Genomic DNA, 21325 nt, shown 5'->3' with positions numbered 1-21325 from the left:
GTTTTAACCTGTAGCTGTAGGCATAAGTTCGACTATTGGAAGTTTTATAGGTTTTGTAGTTTGGCAGTAAATCATTTTGAGAGTCTACTTATGGTCCTAATACTTTCCCATCATCCATGTAAAGCAAATCAACCAAGAGTCGCAGCTACTCGGATACATCATAATTGCTTAGTGTAGATTCATGCGCATAATCAGCAGTTATTCAGTATTTATACCCGCTAGATACTCTGGGGCCAGAAAGCCCTGTAAGTAAGGCACAGATAGCAACCAGTGAGTTAACTTGCTGCTTTGAAATGACTGTCTCCCATCCAGGTTCACCATTTTCAATAGCTCCTATTTGATTCTCTGCGTCTACTGTCTATTAGCCACAGAGCTCACTGCCCCACGACATGTCCCTTCTTGGTTTATGGAGGGACCTGCTGCTTACTCATGAATGTTAAGTTCAAATTCTGCAATGCTTATGTTTCTGCTTCTGCTGACTTCCCTGAGTCCAGCCTGGTTCTGTAACACTTTTCAGGGGATTTGTAATTTAGTGGGGAAAAATAAACAACAACAAAATATGTGATTGCTCAACATCCTCTACATTTAATCAGACACCAAGTCTTATCAATTCCATTTCTGAAATGCTTCTCTCTTCCATTTCTACTCTCTCCATCCTTACTTTCACTGTCTTAATTCTGGTTCCAGCATTTCATGCCTAGCATTTTGCAATAGGCGTCCCATCTGATTTTTTGACCTCTGGCTTCTCCTCCCACCAGTCTGTCATCCACACAGCTGCCAGTTATCTTTTTAGAACACAAAGCTAAACTGTTCACTACTTAAGAGACTATGGTTCCACTCCCTAGAGCTGGTAGCACCTACTAATGGATTCCAGATGGGCTATGAGGACTTAGAAACTGTATGCAACATTTTGGGCGTATGTGTGTTATTATCATATTTCTTGAAAGAGGATTCATAGCTTTTGTCAGATTCTCAAAAAAAAAAGAAAAGAAAAGAAAGAAAGAAAGAAAAGAAAAAAAAAAGGTTAAGAACCTGGGTATAGGATAAAGTCCAGATTATTAGTGTGGCATTCAACCATACTAACCTGACCGGAAATCAAAGTTCTAGACTCATTTCTGCTGCTCCTGATTGCTCATGTCCTCCACACTCCTGGTACTACTGCTCAGACAGGCTGCATTAGATGTTTGTGTATGATCCTGCTATTGCCTAGATTTCCCTCCTCTCCATCTCCACATCTTTTACTTTCTTCAACTTGTGTACTCTTCTTGCTTTAAGAGGCAGCTCCAATGTCATCTAGAGAAATGTTCTCAAATCTCTAGACAGAATCAGTCCCTGCATCTTCGGCATATTTGGGGCACATTTGTAGGACTTTATACATGTGGCTATGTTAGCATTTGTCAGTCACTGTACTGTTGTTACCTGTTTACACATCCATCCTCAGGAATGGATTGTGTGTTTCTTAAGGGCCATGACAAAGATGTACTCAGTGCATTGCGGAACACCAGATATGTAATTGGTCTCAGTGCATATTCACTAAGTGAATAATTCACACAAGGCAGGCAAGGGCAAGTTGTAGTTGAGTGTCTAATTCATAACGGCTGTCAGCTTTTAGTCTCGTTCATACACATTCAGTTTCTCTAAAGACAGAAAGGGACAATATATATGCAGAGGCTGCAGATATGCAAGGGAATGAGAGAGAAAAATATTAATCGAAGCTGTGGAATAAAAAGATCAGATTTCTGCTTATTCACATGTTTTTATTCCAACTTTAAATGTGCCCAAAATGTTTAAAGCTAAAAGATGATTCACCTGTCACATTTTGCCTTAATCTAGACTAACCCAAGTCCTAGATGTCTGTCTGCCAAAGAGCTCTCATCACTGAGCAAACAATAGTCAGTTCTTCTGAAATACTTGGGAAGCAGTGCTTTGTGGAGATGAGTGTGCTGCGATTAGAAGGGAATAAAGATGGGTGGGTGAGGCAGCCCTGACTTAAATGCACAGGCCTCTAACAACAACAACAACAACAGAATGTTAAATCATTATTTTCATGAATGCAAAAGTTAGTATAGGGCAGACAATCATCGATCATAGGAAAAATTAAATTTGAGCAGAATTAATTAGGAAAAAAAATGACTTGATAGAAGCATGTTTTGATAAAAGTTTTAAAGTAAGGTTCTGAACTGGGGAGAATATATTTCCATTAGATTTCATGCAAAAATAAACCTAACGTTATAGAGCTCTGATGTTTAAAGGAAATTTATAGAGGCAAAATATTGATATGAGCCCTTGAAGATAGGGACTATGTGATGCAGCTTTAGACTCCCAATGTCTAATGCAGAGTTTGATATAGAGATCATTGTTCAATGGAGGATTAGTGTTTAACCAATTTTTTTGTGTGTGTGTGAGCACTATTAATTTTTAAACATTTTGGAGAATTGATATAAATAATACTGATGTCAAAACTTCTAGACAGGGACACAGGTTGGGGATCTGAACTTGGCCACTGTGGTATTTTAGGCCATTCTGTTCTCTGTGTCTCAGTTCAGTCACTTTCTCAAGAAAGAATTCCAGCCTGATCTCTTCTAAGACGTCCCCAGCCAGAAAAATGTCTGATTTTAACCTGTAAAATTAGACATGAACATTTGCTTGATCTAACTCATAGGGTTGCTGTAAAGACTATTTTAAAAATAAAAGTGCTAAAATATGAAAGAGTTGACCAGTACGATTGTTGAATGAAATTCAGGTAGAGATGATCCTATTGCTTCAGCTCTAAGAATTGTTTAATTAGAAACTAATTCTTGAGACAAAGAATCTCTGTTGGGACTCATTTTCTTTACTAATACAATTGTCAGCATCCAGAACGTCTGTGAAATCCTAGTGACTTCTGGACAAAAAAAGAAATGCTGAATTATACTTTGTCCTTTTTATTGATAAATGTGTACTATTTAAATCTTTGAAAATCAGTAAATACTTGTAAGCAAAAGTTTACCAAATGATGAAATGGTTTTCAGTTTCTGTACTGACTTATTTCCTATATCTAAGTGTTAAAAAAGAATGTTTTTGTCCTCTTATGACATTTCTACTAATAGCTATATCAAAACTTTTCATGACATAATTTGTTTTGTATCAAAACAGAAACTCTTATTGTGGTTCTCTACTGGTAAAACTTATAGTGGTTACATTTAAAAATATTCAGATTTCCAGATATATTTTCAACATATTAAGTCCTTTATCAGTAATGATTGAGGGTCAGTTGCCTTGGCAGCATAGATTTTGTTGTAACTACAGCAATCAAGGAAAGCATTCTCTAGTTAAATTATTATTCACTTCACAAACATAATAGACTATATTGTGCAGCATATACTGTAGTATAAGTTCCATATTTTAAAGCACTGCAAGAAAGACTTTGGTTTTCCAAAAGGACTTTTCTTGGTCAGTTATACTTTGTTGTCATTATCTGTAAACAGTACAGATCTACTTGCATCAAGATAGAAAATAATATTGGTGATTAGAGGCATATATATCAGTGGTTTCTTCCTCTCTCCCAGTCAAGTTCAGGAAAAGTATATTTTTAAGGAGGCTAAATTTCCTGTACTGTTAGCATTTTAAAATTATATTTGAAAAATATCACTCAGTATTGTACATATGGGAAGTAATACAATCTCCCATCCATTTGTAAATTCAATGACAATATCAAGGAGCCATTAGCAAAACCACTTATTAAATGTTTATTAGCATATGAAATATAATACTTTGTTTTGTGATTCCTGTGAGTCTTTCCCTGATCCTCAATGACTGATAAACTAGAAGCAAATATTTAATTTTTGCTTTCAATGTGCAAGCATATTGAGTCCATTGCCTTCTTGTTTTTAGCGAGAAAAAATGTTTTTTTTTCCTTCAGAATCATTCAATATTATTTAGTAGTAGGAATAATATTTATATGCATTGCATTAGCTATGTTTAGCAATGAGAAAAGTTAATAGAGTGATGCTAAAGTAACGTTATAATCACTGAAATGCCTCCGGAATATATTAAAATAGATCTTGGCCACAGGCAATATCAAGACTGCTGAAGTACACCACAGGATTCTTTTTTAAAGCCTGTTTTGTAATAAGCAGAGAAAGTGAAGGTGCTAAATCATGGTTTACTACCCCATTTGCCTCACAGCCTCTCTGTCTCTGGTGCTGGGCCTCAGAAATCAATTTCACACACGGCTGCTATCAGCATTCTTTGAACTATTAAGACAAGAGTACTTTCTCCTTTTATTAAAACTGAGTCACTTTTATCTCATGGTTCCCCCTTTGTCCTTTCCTGCCTTTACTTTCCACTTTCTCAATGGTCTCCTGCTCCTTCCCTTTCACTTCTAAACTTCCTGAAAGGGTAATAATCCAAGCCCACAGCACCCACTGCCTTATACCCCCAGATTCCTTAACGCTTTGCAATCTGGCTTTTGCCCTGCCACTCAAATGACATGGCTCCTCTGAAATTCATCAGGATCCTGTAATTCACCACATCCTGTGACCCTCCCTCAGAGATATGCTCCCCTGGTTTCTCTGGCAGTGACTACTGGCCTGTTCCTCCCCTGACTTTCCTTACTCATCCTGACTAGTAAATGCTGGAATCCTCAAAGTTCTGTCCTTGGGTCCCTGCTCTTCTCTCTACTCTCCTGTTGATCTTATCCATGTTCCCTCTCTTGAATGCTTCTCTTTGTAGATGATGTACAAAAACATCTCTAACCATATCTCCGGGCTTCTATTTTCATGCACTGAATGCCTTGTTAGTACCTTCAATTCAACAGTCTAAAACCAAACTCAGTATTTGGGGTCCTTAATCCTTCAGCAGCCTCTCCTTTAACACAGTTATAAATAGACAAACATTTCTAGAAAACAGTTCCCCTCCCGTCAACCTCTCTGTCCTCCACCTCACCCCATCCCGTCTTTCTGCACACACATACTATACTATATACTGTATTTTAATTCTGCAATGTACCTCCTTTCTGTTCCTTCTTTTCCATTCCATCTGGTACCCTAAATTGAACTCTTCTTACCATCATCTACATGGTACACAGTTGGGACCCTTTCTGCTTCCAGTTCCGGCCAGGTCAGCTCCTCTGTAGCACAGCTCTCAGTGCTAACAGTGCCAAACAGCTGTAGATAAGGTTGGAATGGTCTGGGATAGGGTCTTGAGTTCCAGCTGAAGGACGGGTCCTTGAGTAGACTGACAGCTGAAGCCAATGAAGGCTTTGGCGCAGGGCATGATATGATTGGCGTTTTACAGTTTTCAAAGTACTTACACATATACATTTGATCCTTATCCTTATGAAACACAGTAGCTTTATGAGCATTTTAGGAAAAAAAAGGACTACCACGGTTAGGTGATGAAGTGTTGTTGTTAAAAGGATAAGAGAGAAATCAACCTTACAACCATTTTTCCAACAAATAAGAAGAATTTAGAATCTCTTTATGTCCAATTAAGTAAGTGGTATAAGGATGGATAAGAGTAAGTTAGTCATCCGGACAGGACTTAAACTTGGTTGTCTGAGAAAAGCAGGGAGACATAAGAACAACTATTTAATCTGACACAGTGGCCAACCTGAAAAAGGAAGAAAAAAAAAAAGATTTGATGACTGGTATATGCAGAAGACTGGATACGCTTAGAGTATCTGTTTTGTTTTATTTTGTTTCTTCAAACCAGACTCAGAAAGGTTCTAATTTCTATCTTGTATTAAATATGCATGGTTCCTATTTTCGAATAAAAAGTTTATACATTTAAATGGTTGGTAGATTATACCTCTGATTACACTGTATCCTATTAACTGGAAGAGTTCCGGGTCCCTTTGTGAATGCTACCTAACAAATATGATAATTATTTTCACATTATGCATCATAATCCCTTTCTCTCTCTCTCTCTCTCTCTCTCACACACACACACACACACACACACACACACACACACACACACACACTTACAATTTACAAAGTACATTTATATCAACTATATGAGTTATTGGAACTGGTATGGTAGTATCTTAATTTAAGGAAAAGGGGCTTGTTTTTGTTTTGTTTTGTTTTTTGTTTGTTTGTTTTGAGGTGAGAAGGGTTCTATAAATCACCTTCAAAAATAAGAGACAGATCCCCAAAGGGTTAGAGGTCCTTAGAATCTTTTAAATATTCAATTAGATCAGTGGTTATCGACTGTGGCTACATGATCAAACTACCTGAAAACTCAAGAAAATTGCCAATGTCTGGGCCCCTCCCCAAACCACCTGATTCTGATTCTTGCAGGAGGGAGGTTGGTGGCTGTCCAGATATTTTTTAGTTCTGAGTTCTAAGGGTGATTATGATGCAGAAGACAGAACCCTGAATTAGACAATGTTTATGAGTGAATTCCGAATGACTTTCTTGAACCAGCTTTTATCTGGGTTCCAGACACCCCCAAATTACAAAGGAATCCCAGTTTTTTCCCAGACCTTTTATTTGAGACTGCATGGGAGACTTTAGATAGCAGGCAAAGCTATCAGCTGCCTGTATCTGGGAAAAGATAAGAGATTGGTTTCTGGGAATGAGATAGAAGAATTTCAGCATGTAGGAGGGTAGTAATAATAACTGCTGATGTTTATTGGGCACTTGCTAGTGTGTGAGCTATTGTGCTAACTATGTTGCATGACTCGTTTTATTAAATTTCACAATAATTCTGTGAGGTACATGCTATTGTTGGTCCCTGTTTTGCTGACAAGGAAACTGAGACACAGAAAATAACAGAAAGGTGACACCCGTGGAGCCAAGTTTTGCTCTTAACAACCATACCAGTAAGGTTCGCAACCTGGTGTATATCAGAATCACCTGGAGAGGTAATAAAGTACACGGGCCCAGGCTCATTGAGTAGGAGGAGCCTGGATAATTTTTAACAAGTGCTCAGCTGATTCTCATACTGATCCCAAATTAGGAACTACTGCACTCTGCACTGTCTTGCTTACAAATAAGAAAACTGTGCACACGTGCGCGTGCGCACACACACATACAGACACAGACACACACACACACACACACACACACACACACACACACACACTAAGAAAAAAGGAAGTCCTAGGTAAGGGGGCTTTGACCTTGGTATGAGACAGACCAGAAGTAATGTAAGCTCAATGTACAAACTCGTAATGTTGCAGATTGGCAAGCAATGACAGAAATCATCTACATTAGGGGATGGTGAATGGGTGGAAGGAGGGAGGAGTCCACAAACCATGTTTTGCATCCAAACCTCAAGCCAAGCTTTGCTCCCATCGGTTAGATATGGGAAAGACCCTGACACAGTACTTCACAGAATTCAAGATGCCATTGAATGAAGTCATATTATTTTATGTACCAACAACAAAAAGCCACCCATTAAACTGTGACCTGCTATCACTTATAAGGAGCATCCGAGTTTCTAAAATCAGAAAAAAATTGTGTATCTGAGGATCGATGAAATACGGTACAAGCAGTGAACTCTAATGAACTTGGTTCTGAAACTGTGGAAATCACTCAGCATGTTGGGGAGGCTCCTGCTGACAGAGTCCAAAAACATCGTTCCAACAACATGGAAAATAGTCTGTACTGCATATTTTAATATGATTTGTTTGCTAAAAAAATGAATACACATACAGTAAAAGTAGAATTCATACCGCCCTTTAGGTTCTAGTACTCAGATTTCTTGTCTGTGAAATGGGTTGTGGAAAAGGCTTATCTGAGGTAACATCTAAAAACAAATATCTCAGTACTTGGCCCATAGGAGGAGACTGAAAATCATATTTTTTTCCCCCTTTGCTAAATCTGAAGATATTTTTATGTTGTTTGTAGTCAATTTTGGGGATGGAGGGAGGGAAGTTAAAGGAATAGGTGTCCAAAATTAGAGTGAAAGTCAGAAGGACCACATGATTTAAAACATAAATACCTGCTTGATGCTGTTCCAAAGGAAATCTGCTTTATGAGGTGAGGCCAAGCTATAATCAGTTTTGTACTAACACTGAGTAAACATCTACGTGAGCATTGGAGACTATTCATAATTAGAAGATGAAGAAGTTATATGCCCACAGGATTCCAATGCCTGATTAAAAGTTTGATGACTTAACAAGTGGATTCATAAAGAAAAAACATGAAAAATATATGTGATATTTAACTCGCACTTTCTTTAAAAAAAAATCGTGAGGGTTTTTGGATCACATATTCTTAATATAAAATGATAAATTTATAAATTTAAATATGGCTTGATTATTTTCTGAAGACCATGATTAATATTCAATCAGGGTAGATAAATTTAGACCCCTAATGCTGCGTCTTTTGCTGGCGTTTCAGCTGCTTTCAAAGGGAACTTTATAGGTGGAGCTCACATTAGATAACATAGAGAGCTGCAAGAATTAGGGCAAAGACATTTGCTGGCTTCCCAAGGAAAAATTCATAACTGTGACATGAATCTGAAGAGCTGAATAGGGCTGTTTGGTGAGAAAACATAAATAATCATGCATGGGAAAATACTGCAGTTTCTGATTACAATATTCACTCAAGGTACAAACAATGACTCCACGTTATGGGCTTTGTGTTACATGAGGGTGATAAAGCTTTCAGAAGCATAGGAGTGTCCATTTGAAATAAGTACTATTTATTTTGAAAGGTTCACTGAGAGTGAATAAAGGATTAAGTCAGCAGTATGGCAATCTCTTCAGAAAATTTAAGCCTGAATTCACTCTTTCCTGAGAGTGACAGAAAGTTCTTAACTTTTTTAGGATACTGATATATTTGTTGCTCTAAAAGTCTTGCCACAATGGGGGAGGGGGGAGATAGAATCTGACTATAGATCACAGTTTTGATCATGAGGCCTTGAATAAAAGTATTCACTCATACATTCATTCAGCAAATGTTTGAGTACCTACTCAGTGTCAAGCTACAGGCTGCATGCTAAGCAGCTGGAACATAAACAGCCCAGAGCACAGCTTTAAGTCTCAGAGGCTACAAGATGTAATGCAAATCAATTTTTCCTGCAAAGAACTTTGTAGTCATATAAATGGTGCTTTTCCCTTTCTTCTATCACTGCTGCTGCATTCATGGCATCTCACAGGCAGAGGAGCAATAATCTTCTAATTGGCCTTTGGTCTCGGAGTGGAGAGCTCTCCACTCTGCAGGGCCCCACACAGCTGTCTTTCTAAAACACAGACTTGGGTCAAAGCTCCTGGGCATGGCACACAAGGCCTGCACAAGCTGGCCATGCTCCAGCCACTGGGATTTACTCACTGCTCCTCGAAGTCACCTTCCTTTTCCTTCTTCTTTGCCTCTGTCCATGCAAGTGCCTGTGCCTGGAAGGTCCCCTTTCCCTCTCTTGTCTGCCTGGTGAAATTCTATTGATCCTGAAAGACTCACTTTAGATGTCTCTTCTTTCATTTCACCCTCAGTGATCCATCTCAAAGCCGAGTTATTCGGTGCCTAGCACAGAGCCTGGGACACTGCAGATAATAAATGTCTGCTTCTTTCCCCTGTTTCCCTCCCTGTGCTATGGTAGCACCTTATTTCCTCCACTCAGCCTGTCTGTGTTATCTTTTAAAAACTTTGTTTAGAATCTGTGAGTTTCCTGGGGAGTATGAATATGTCTATCTTTGTGCCCCAAGGAAAATGTCTGGCATATGGCAGGTCCATGTTAAAGTTTTCACTGATACAAAGAAGAAATAAAGAGAAAAATGAGGACACTGGTTAGTTTTCCATAAAACTAGATGTGTTTAGATTTTCTTCTAAAATTGCATACTTGGAACTTTTGGCTTATTCAAATAACCTTTAATTTGCAGCAATGAAACAAAACGGCAGAGTTAGGACAAGAATGACCTCTGTGGGAGGGGACGCCTCGCCTTCAGAGATCCAGTTCTTGGGGGGAAACGGGAACATCCATGGGTCAGGGGTTGAAGTAGGGGAGGAATTAAAGAGGGGAAAAATGCAAAAAAAAAAAAAAAAAATCAAATAGGCACTCTGCCACCACTTAGCTGACTGACCTGAAGTATGTTATATAATGTCTCTATACTCCACTCTCTTCATCTGTACAACTTCCTAATAACTTGCAAATACATCCTTATTTACTTTTGAAATTTTAATCATCTATGAAATACAAAAGTCTGGGAATCAACGCTTTCAATGACCTGGAACTATAAGGTGAACGTAAACCACTGAATGGGTTTCTCAAAATCAAGATCCTGAAGTCTATAGCCCAAACAGTCCCGCTGGTATGATCCCCAGTGCCACTGAACTCTGGTTAGCAGAGTGGAACTACCAGGGTAAGAATGCCTGGTTTGGGTTAAAGTAGGTTGGGGTTGGAAATAGAGACATGGCAGAGGTGTTGGAAAATCAGAACCCTTCCCATCACAGAACTCAGAACATGCTGATTGGTCACCAGAATGATGCTCAAAGATTTGCAAAGGTCCTACGTACTAATGGTTTCCACAGAGCAAGTTAGACCTTTGGTGGAAAAACTCTACTTTCAGTAGTGTTCTATATGCCACTGAGGACTTTTATTCTCTTGAATGAGGGGCTGGTTTAAAGGGTTTACTACTTAAGCATAGTCTAAAATGGAAAAGACAGGTGTTTATATATCAGATAAACACTGAGACAAAGTAATACACTCATTAAGCTTAGGTTTCGGTATTACTAAAAGACAAGATTCCAGGGGAAAAAAAAGGCGTAACTCAAAGAAGTGACCTTAAACATAAATCTTTAAAATTTTAGAGTTTTTCTAACACATTCTTTCTTGGATCACTATAAATAATGAATTAATGTGTCTATTTCTTTAGGCAGAGACCCCCTTACATCAGCAATAGTTAAATATACAGTTTAAAGAAAATAATATCATGACAGCAACATAAAACCAGTGGAAATTACTGGCCACTTAATCCCTGCCCTTCTCCCTCCCTCCCTATCCCAAATCCTTTCTAACAAGCAGAATGACCCTTCTCTAGAACCATGGCTCTTTTATTTAACACAGGATACGCAGTACCTAGCACAGTGCCTCCTATAGAGCAGACTCTATGAATGTGCTACTTTGCACAGAGGAAAGGAAGCTGATGCTTTTTGGAGACCTATTATGTGCAAGGTCCTGCATGAACTTATTTTCACATATACATAACTCAAACTTTCACATTTTTCATTGATATGGAAAGCAACAGAAATGAAGCTTATTAATATGACACAGGTCTAGGGCTTTAGAGAGTTTGGTCCCCTCTTTTTGCCAGGTCACCCTAATGTTTATAAACCAACAATTATCCTTGAGTGTTAACTCAAGATGATTTTTCATCAGCTTTGTTGCTTCCTTGGTTTCTTCTGCATGTGACACTTCAATATTTCAACCTTTCCCTACCACGGCCAGCTCACTGCCTGGCTCTTGTGAAAAGGGCCTTAGAAGCCACACAGTATAACAAAGAAAGACTGTATGAACTCTTTCTTAAAGGAGTATGGACTCAAAGGAAAGAGATCCAGCTTCCAGGATCCAGATCCTATCTACTAGGTGTTTCTGCCTAATATGTGTCGAATCTCTTTGCACACATTTATATTTTAAATTCAATTACCTGCAAAATGAAAGAGCTGGAATAGGCAATTAATTCATTTATTTAAACAACAAACTTGCATTGGACAGTCTGTGTATATCAAAATCTGCCAGGTGCTAGGGAGAAAAAGATACCCAAGATGAAATAAAATCGAACTCCTCCCTTCAAGGAGATCACATGCAGTCATTTGAGGTCACACTTTATGCTACCTCAAAGGTTCATTTTAATTCTAAACCTCTATGAATCTATGTTCCAGGATTCCAAATGTCAAGTAAACTAACTCTGTAATGGTTAATTTCAAAGGATGTTTGTTATCTCAGACCAGCTACAAGCCCCAAAGTAAAAGTGTGTGCCACATGAAGGAAATTATATTTGGTCTCAGTGACCAATGGTTATAACAATTATAATGAAAAAACAGACATTTCTAAAGAACTTTCTTCTAAATCTCATTTCAGCACCTGAACAGTAGGAGTGCTTATTGTTTCCATGACCTTTTTTCTTTTCTGGTTCTACTGATGAAGTACAATATTTGAACAATACTCTGGCAGACTTCAAATGGTGACTGAGATTACAGGCGGCAAAGTAGGCTGAGAAATCGGACACCCTACCATACCTTCCTATGAGAACAAAGTAAGGCATATTTATTTTATTGGACAATTTATTATAGGTTGCTCATAATTTCCTGTCTCATTTATTTAGGGCTCTTGGAATTTGAGTCAGGATGTCTTAGGTTATCACACTCCTTCCCGCCTTTGTACCAACATTTATGCCAACAGACTGAATTTACTTTGAGAGTGTCCCCAGACAAAAATTGAAGGGGAAAATACCCAAAGCTTAAGTTGAAGAATGGCAGAAGCTTTGGAAAAAAATCTGAAAAAGCAATGAAGATGAAAATGGAAACTCTGTGAAAATTAATGTAGTGTAGAATTGGCGAACATACCACTTATTTCTTTAAACAAATAGAAGAAAGAACCCGCTTATGAGGTGCACCCAAATAATTCACAGGTGGTGAAACTATTAGAGTCCTGCAATTTCTTGCCTCAGAAGTGGAATAAATCTCCTGTATTATAAGTGGCATATGCTCATACACTTGATTTTTCTACTATTCCCTTTCTCTCAACTATCTCCCTCTCCTTGCACAAGCCCTTTTGGTTTTATTGTAATTAATTTATTTTTAATAAAGAACTTTAGAGAAAAATCTAATGAGGAAGAGAGATGCAATCTACTATAGTAATTACACTCACGGAAATATAATTCCAAGTGGAATATACTTGTTTTTTTTTTTTACATGAATTTTGGTTTTATTACAAAGTAAGCACAGTATAATGGAAACTACATAAGACTGAAGTCTGCCAGCATGATGCTCCAATGATAATGCGGCAGATGAAAACTCCCTAGATGCTGGTCACACATACTTAATGGTAATTCTCACAAGATAAAATTTGCTTTGGGAAAATTTTTTCCTTAAGACTTTATCTTACCTAAGAAATCATTACAGCGTGTTTTTGCTGTGCAAATTGATATTCTGAACTATGGAAATTGGAGGAAAAAACCTAATGTTTGATGTCAAATAGTGACTGATAATATACTTTAAAATAACATATTAAGAATTATGTGAAACCATAATTTACATTTACATGTGGATAAGAAAATTAAACAGTCTATGCAAGCACAGAAGAGTTACTTATAAGATGACCCACCTTGTGGGACAACTGAAAATAATAATATCCATTCCTTACAGAAAAGTTTTTTGAAACATTTAAAACATAACTCTGGTAACAAAATGTCCAATGAACTACCAAGCTCCTCATTGCAAGGGCTGTGTCTTAACCTACTGTCCATAGAGCCCAGCTCTGTGCTGAGTAAACAATTGGTGATAAATGATTTTAACATGAATTAATCACTTGAAGTTTTATAGAACTTTGGAGTTTACAGAACACTAACACCTATGTTGTATTTGCCTGTCATGGCATCCTGGAGAGTTAGGTGAGATGGGCAATAGTGCATTGGAGTGAGTGACTACTCCATTATCAGAGCTGGAATCAGTGCTACGGCCCAATTGCTTACACTCTAAAACCAGAGCTCTTTCGTGACACTTTCATGACCTCCTAAAAAAATGATAGCTTGAGACTATGCACAAGAAGTACATTTTACTCTATGTGTTGCTATGAGAAACATTTGTTCTCTTTGGGAGTATGAGTTCTGATAACCGTCTGCAACTGCATCAGTAGTGTGCTTTGGATTCTGCTTCTCAGTTTCATTTTCCTGTTTTTTTTTTTTTTTTTTTTTTTTTGCTATCCTTTAGGCCTACGTGTTGCTGTGTCCTTGACTAGGTTGTTTGGTTCTGCTTTGCTCCAGAAGACTAGACTCCAACTGTTTACCACAGCGCTCCCTGTCTTGGTTCCTTATTTCTTACTGCTCCACTCACTCCTGAATTCTATGTTTGAAAAATGGGCATGAACCTACTTTCCTATTTTTCCTGCAGTACTGGAACATACCCCCAAATACTTAGCACACTATAGGTACGTAATAAGTTGCAAACCACAATGGTTAAATCGCAATTAGAATGGCATGGCATCTTCTTATTTCGATTTTCCCATATAACAAATAGAAAGTAGTATTAATGCTTATCAGTGAGTATTAGCATACATGTCATCTAAATTTGGAATATATGTTATTTTAAAAGGTTTTCAATATAACAAGTAATACCTTCCCAGAATTCTCAGTGTTTTAACACAACAAAAGTTTATTTCTTGCTAGTGGTTAAATGAATGTTTGTGAATGTAACTCTGTGAGAATGGTGGTGTAGGGGTCTGCTCCATGTAGTCATTCAGGGACCGAGACCTTCCATTTGGTGGCTTTGCCATCCCTAGAGTCCTGAAGTTCTTTAATGGATTCTTTGTATCCAACAGGCATGCAAAGAGAGAGTGCTTGCTTGTTGCTTAGAGGATTACATGCGAGATGTGAGGCTTAAGTGCCATATATCACTTCTAACTATGATCCACTGACTAGATCTCAATCGTCATACTATGCAATCACAGAGAAAGCTGGGAAATAAAGCTTATCTTTGTGCCTAGTAAAAAGAAATTAGTTTTCACGACTCCATAGCATTATCTCTGCTAAAATGAGAGCTTCTAACTACCTTCTAGTTTTATAACACTGTGGGTAATGTAAATATCATTTTCTTCTTGAGGTCTAATCTTATAAAAGGAAAAATACCTGAGAACTAAATGGATTAAAAAAGGTAAGAAATGTACAAAATTCATTCTAACTAACAACAAAAGGGATTATTGTTCAACTGTTGTTCATTGTGTAGACGTATATGTTTAAGAGAGAGAGAGAGAAAAATGAAATATGTCTTCTCTTTGGAATTTATTACAGTCGACTTGGTCTTACCAGTACCAGAATTCGTGAAATACTTCACATGTGAAATAGATATTCACATTTTCCCTTGCTACTTGTAATTTTCCTTCTTTTCGCCTTCACTTCTCAAGTCATTCTTATTCACCCATTTACTCATCAAAAAACATTAATTGAGATCTAACTGCCAGCCATCCTGATAAAGGTAGGAGGAATAAGTCGCTCCTTCTGTTGTCACCCAAACTTTGTGAAGTGTAGAGTAATTACAGTATGAGGAATATAGCAACAGAGATAAATGCAAGGAAGCACATGAACTAGAAGATGTTGCATTTTAAAATATTGTATAGAATACAATTATTTATGCCTCTGAAAATTACTTACTAAATGCCGACTGTATGTGTAGTTAGTTATACATTGGTGGAATTTGGGGTGAAATTAAGATATTTCTTCAAATGAAGATTACAATAGTTAATGAGATAAGAAATATTTATGACTGAAATAAAGACCATTAATAAATATAGGAAAATGTTCAAACTGATTATAAATACTGAGATTCTGGAACTACAACAAATAAAAAGCCAGAGGTCACTGTTGGTCGCAGATTACTAACATGGGGACATCTTTATGACAGAAAACTTCTAACTGCCCTACAGGCTGGGTGCTCTAGTTAGCAAAATCCCTGGGAGGGAAAACCAGAACAGTTAAGCTTTATTCAGTGTAGGTTTTAATCTTGAAGTTCGGGAATTGGGGAAATGTAGTCATTTATTTTTGAGCTCATGGAAAGAAGGGGTTGATAGCATCGGCTTACCCCAGTTAGCAGGCAGGCTCCCCACACAGCTGTGCTGGCCTATTTCAATTACGATCCTTTAGGACTGACATCACCCTTGGTATGCCAGTCCTAAGCCGCTCATGAGCCAGTACTGCCAATCAAGCCAAAATTCAACCACATGGTATGACTGTTATGATATAAACAGAAAATGACATGAACTTGTCTCATTCTGGTGAAAACACAAAATTTGAAGCCAGCTCTCTAGAAGAAGAAAATTAGTAAAAATGGCAAAACTGTAAAACTTGATTTAGATATATTTTCCTGTGATTATCTCAACACACTTAGCCAGTAGGTTATTCATGATGATTCAAGGAATGCTCTCACTCAAGAAAAAGACTATGGTTTTCATACTATGAAGAGGTCATTTTGGGGCCACTCTATTCATGAGACCACAAGAACCAGTAGAATATGCATAACGTGGGAAGGGTAGAACGAAACTTAAAGAATAGATGTGAGAAACTTAAATAATTAGACCTGAAACCTGAAAGAGACAAATTCAAAGCGGAGCTGTCACTTGACCAAAGAAACTGTACTCTCTATATGAAGTTAGGTAGGAAACACCAACTTTATGGAGAATTTGAGAACTGTGTGATAGTCTCTGAAAGTCCTTTCTTCTCTTAATTTAGCTCACAGTTATGATGCTTGTATATACAAGACACTCTACTAGGTGCTGTAGGAAATGCAGAATTTCACAGGACACTGTGTGTTTCCTGAGTTTAAAATTACATTTCGATTAAGTCATAATAAAGGGGAGAACTAAAACTCCAGACCATATCTCACCCAACCATAAATCCTGTGCAAAATGCATCAACATAAATTGGGTTAAAAAAATGAGTAACAAATACAGGGAGTAACCGCATTTTACTTATTAAAATGACACAAACCCTGACTTTAATTTTGTTACGGGGATATAGGAATGAACTTTGTGCAGCTCTTAAATCTCAGTAACATCCTACCGGATGGTATGCTGGAGAACGACTTTCCAGTTCATTCACACATATTGGTAAAAGGGAATCAACATGCATTAATGCTCACAGAAATGCACAATACATTCATTTATTCATTCTTTCTCCTTCTCCCAAAAGTCTTCGATATCCATGTAGTCTTTCAAGAAGAAATTTTTCTGGCGTAATAGGATTCTTTTGCAGTTCGCTAGTGACCACTATTGGACATACTTCCCTCAATTTATATGAAGTGATGGAACTGGTTAACATGAAAATAATGACGGAGGCAAGAAAATGGTCCTGAATGGACCGAAACACTAAAACAGGAGCCTGAGAAAACAGAAATGTAGCTGACCATGTCTAGACAAGAAACTTCACAAAAACATGAAGAAAACAATGTTTAAAGAAATGCCTTACTATGTTTTGCAGATTTATGTAAAAAAATTTTAAGCTTGGTTTAAAGACAATCTAGGCATGATAAGAAATAGATATAAACAGTTATAGAAAGGTGCTTCTGCGTGTATACACACACACACACACACGCACACACACTTATTGGAGCAGGGTACAATCTGTTGTAACTAAGGGGTTTAACATTCATTCCACAGCTAATGGTGCTTCTCGCCATCCAAGATAGATCTACTTAGATAATAGTGGAAGAGAGTGCCAGACTGACCGAAGGGAATGGGCTATTGTGTTTGACTAGTTTCCATGTATAAATTAGTTCAGAGAAGAAAAAGAAACTCAACAGAAAAACACATGTACTTTATTATAATTCCGAGTGTTACTCTTGCAACTCCCACAATAGCAGGCGAAAGAGCTTAAAACCACTTAAAAGAAACAAAAAGCAAATGCAAATTTGATTAAATGCCTTTCTGACAAAAAGTGATTTGACTTTAACTTTGGATGGACACATATGTCAATGGCTGGTCATGGTTTCTGCCACATTCTTTTCGAGCTAAACAATTGGGACAAAGAAGGGAGAATGAAAAAGGGAAGCAGGGTGGGAAGATGGGGAAACTTGTGTTATGTGGCTTAATTTGACCTGCATATCAGGATGAAAATCTCTTGATCAGTGCTACTGTCCTATTGTGTCCAGAATAAAAGTCTATGATGTATGAGCTTTGCATGAAAGTATGTGTGGTAACCTGAAATAGACACGAAGACACAGGGACCTCATTCTCTCAGGAATAATGCTCCAAGGGGAAAAGACTTTTGATGAAAGCGAGGGTGAACAATATTTGATATTTGTACACACTCAAGAACTAAGTCACGATACAGATGATTCAGCTGTCAGTGACATGAAGGCTGTTTTGAAGTAGAAACTGGCTCTCCACTAAAAAAAAACAGGATGTTTTCCAACTAAGTTAAAGGGATCTTTAAAAATTACTTCAATTAATTCTAAGAATAGACAGACTCTTGCAATGTATAACAGAATTACAGAAAAAAAACAAGCCAACCAGTTCAATTTCTCTATCCAGAATGAAAGTTAAATGACAATGTCACACATCTGGTTCTAAGTCAACTACTGATCAGGCTAAAGGTCAGTTTCTCTTAGGCCAATAATTTAATTTTGGCTGCAAAGCTAAAGAGGATAGTTAATGAGCAAATATAACAAGTACCTATAATATCGTACATATCTTAAATGGCCAAGATGATGCAAAAAGCCTACATATCTCAAATGAAGACTACAGACCAACCTGTGCCATTGCTTCCATCATTGCTAAACATTTTATAACCATAGTACAAAATGAACAGGTTATTTTCTCTCTGCTACGTGTTTGGTTTTTGAGCTCAAATATGTTTAGTTCTTCATCTGTAAAATGGGTATAAAAAAGTCTTATTTGCAAGGTTATTGTCTGGATGCCTTGTAATGCTTTTCAAATGACTAGCCTAGTGTTTGGCACTTTCAGACACACAATATATTGCAGGTATAACTAATGCTATTATCACATTGCATAGGGATGTACCTTGGTAGCCATCAATTACTGCTCTTGCTTTTCTAGCATAACTCTCAAAATTCATTTAAATACAGGCATGAAACAAACCTGGGTTTGATTTCACTTTATCCTCATAATACAATTCTTGTAACTTAAACAAAATATGTTTTATGTTTTAAATCTGAAATAAGCAGACTCCTTTTTTTTCCCACATAAATCTCACTATATGCTCAATACATACATGAATATTCAAGATATCAAAGAGGGATATAATGCATTTACCAAATGGGTAGCAAAACAATCTATTCCTGAATGGGAAAGTTTTTCCAGAGTGTAATGAGATCATACTTCATTCGGAAGATACCAAAAAAGTAATTGTATTGGTAATTTGCTTTATGATGCAATTAAATGGGAAATTAACACACTGTTTAAGGATCACAAAGAAGGAAAGACGAGGCAAACTAATGGTATGTATATAAGTAATACGTCCCATATGGAAAAAATGAGACACCTTTCATAAATTGCTTGCTTCACTAGTCATAAAGCATACCTAAACATTCTGCTTTTTTTTATCTTCCTCAGAACAGCTAAAGCTTACAGTCCACTTATGATTAGAATTCAGTTTGCCTTTAAATTTCCAGAAAACTTAAAAATATATTTCTATATTTATAGTATTTGCAATGTAGCATTATGATTTCTTGGCCACAATGATGCAAATAAATGGGAATGTATAAAATAGTTAATCACTGTCTGATTACTCTATCTGATGAATCTTCCTGGAGTTTTTCAATTTGTACCAAATGGCTTACTTCCTTTCTTCATAATTATAGTGCAGATCAAATTTGTCAGAGTCTAATCAGAACAAAACATTCTTTCACTATCAACGAACCAATGTAACCTCTATACTTGCTGCATTTTTACCTTGTTCCCTTCTTGCCTTGTTACCTTCTGAGGAAGTGCTGGCATGCCACGAATGTGACAGGGAGAGCTACAATCACGTTTGTTTGGAATCAGTGTGTGCAAATTTTGGAATCAAACCTTCAGATGAGGTTTACTAAGCTGCCTGCCCAGAACACTCTGGTTTAAAAAATGTGCATTGCTATTAATATTTTGAGTGTAGATTTTTTTTGGACAGTAAATGTTCGTTTTCTGCCCATAAAACCAAGTATGAGTCACAATGGAACATTTACTTTGAGTCAAAAATGCAGTGTGTGCTGATGTTCAAGCGCAGAGCATCTTATCACTGTGACTATGGAAAGCTGCCGTACAGAAAGTCAGCATTTTCTTCTTCTTCAAAAGCAGCTCCGAGATCAAAGACCATAATCCTCAATTCATAAATACCAGCATTAACTTGTATCCATAGATGACTTGCAGTAATTATGAGCTATAATCCGAGTTGGCTGCAAAGAGGCTCTCATTCCCTCTTTTACCTGGTTCCATAGCACATGTTCACAGAGGCAAAGGAATTCATAAATGGCAGTGGGGGAAAGCCACTCACAGCCCACCCTTTAAAAAATTCCAGGAACAACACAGGGAGTGAATTTGATTTTAGGACTCCTGTCACCCAAATCTCAAGCATACACACCACCATTTATACAGTCCTCAGCTCACGAAATCTAGGCAGTCTATTTCAAAATTCATGTCTAGATATTATTATATACCTCTAACTAATCCCACGAAGTCTTGCAGACTTTATTTTGCTTGGGAAGTTGGGGTTAAAGTTCTGAAAGAAGTTTTTTTTTTTTTTTTTCAATCATGTATTTTACCTGCTGTTTGAAAATAAAGACACACACACATAGACACACCACCCCAACACACGCAGACTAAATGGCAATAGCAACATATAGAAAGGAAAAGGGATTTACCAGGAGCAGGAAAGCCAGCAAGAGGAGCGGTGTGCCAGGAGTTGCCCGACGGCAGCATTCCATGCTTGGATCCTTGCCGGAATCCGAATCGGACACTGAATAAGCTGCTAAGTGCTCCTCTGCCTGCTGTCACATCCAGTACTGGTGCTAACACTCCAGCCCTGCCTATCAGCTTCCATCAGCCCCGCTCACATTTCCTGACTAGGGGTGGGTGGGTGGGTGGATGGGTGGGGGGTAAGCTGAATGGAATCTCTCTCGGAGCAGGCAGCCAGCCAATCAGGCTCCTGCTAATCAGACATGCTGAATAACAAAGCCAGGGGGACAGAGAAAGTGTAACAGTGTGAGCAAAAAAAAAGGGAGAAAAGGACGAAAAAGAAAGGAGAGCAGAGCGCAAAGCAGAGCGAGAAGAAAAAATGCAAAAGATGCAGAATTGCAAAAGATGAAGCAAAGCCCTGTGCTATTAACTAACCTGGTTAGTTCTTTGCGAGATACATTTCTCTTTGCCATTTGCTTGTGCCTGTTGCTTTGTAAAGTACAGTAGCTCCCTATGACTCTGCATTGTTCCATTCAGGAGAGAAACTTAATCCCTTGTCAATATATAACATATGCCATAAAGGGAAAAAAAATCATAGACAAAAACGGACTTAATGTGCCCTTTAAATGTGTTCTGTACAATTGCTTTATTCCTCTTCCATAAAGTTCTTTATTTTCTCCCTTGACTTGGAAAAAGGAGATTATATAAGTTTTTGAATGTTCCTCATTAAATCTAAAGAGTGACATAAGTTACTTTGTATATTAATGACCTGACCTAAAAAAAAAAAAATTTGCTTCTT

At 37.5% G+C, this 21325-nt stretch overlaps 1 protein-coding gene across 3 annotated transcripts in view; it reads right to left on the bottom strand.

Moving 5' to 3' along the window:
• Positions 1-21325, bottom strand: part of ADAMTSL1 (ADAMTS like 1) — an 823217-nt gene that overhangs the window by 364502 nt on the left and 437390 nt on the right. For 2 of the 3 annotated variants that reach the window (XM_036217923.1, XM_036217924.1), the window contains exon 1: positions 20493-20685. The exons of the other annotated variant lie outside the window; for it this stretch is intronic. In XM_036217923.1, coding sequence (XP_036073816.1) covers positions 20493-20555 — 63 coding nt within the window. In that variant the 5' untranslated portion in view covers positions 20556-20685. Of the gene's footprint in view, positions 1-20492; positions 20686-21325 lie in introns of those variants that run through there. 3 annotated transcript variants of the gene reach the window in all.

Source organism: Rousettus aegyptiacus, unplaced genomic scaffold (assembly GCF_014176215.1).
Source record: "Rousettus aegyptiacus isolate mRouAeg1 unplaced genomic scaffold, mRouAeg1.p scaffold_m13_p_3, whole genome shotgun sequence".
NCBI lineage: Eukaryota > Metazoa > Chordata > Mammalia > Chiroptera > Pteropodidae > Rousettus > Rousettus aegyptiacus.
Note: the sequence above shows the minus strand (reverse complement) of the source record. Positions and strands in the feature narration are given on the sequence as shown.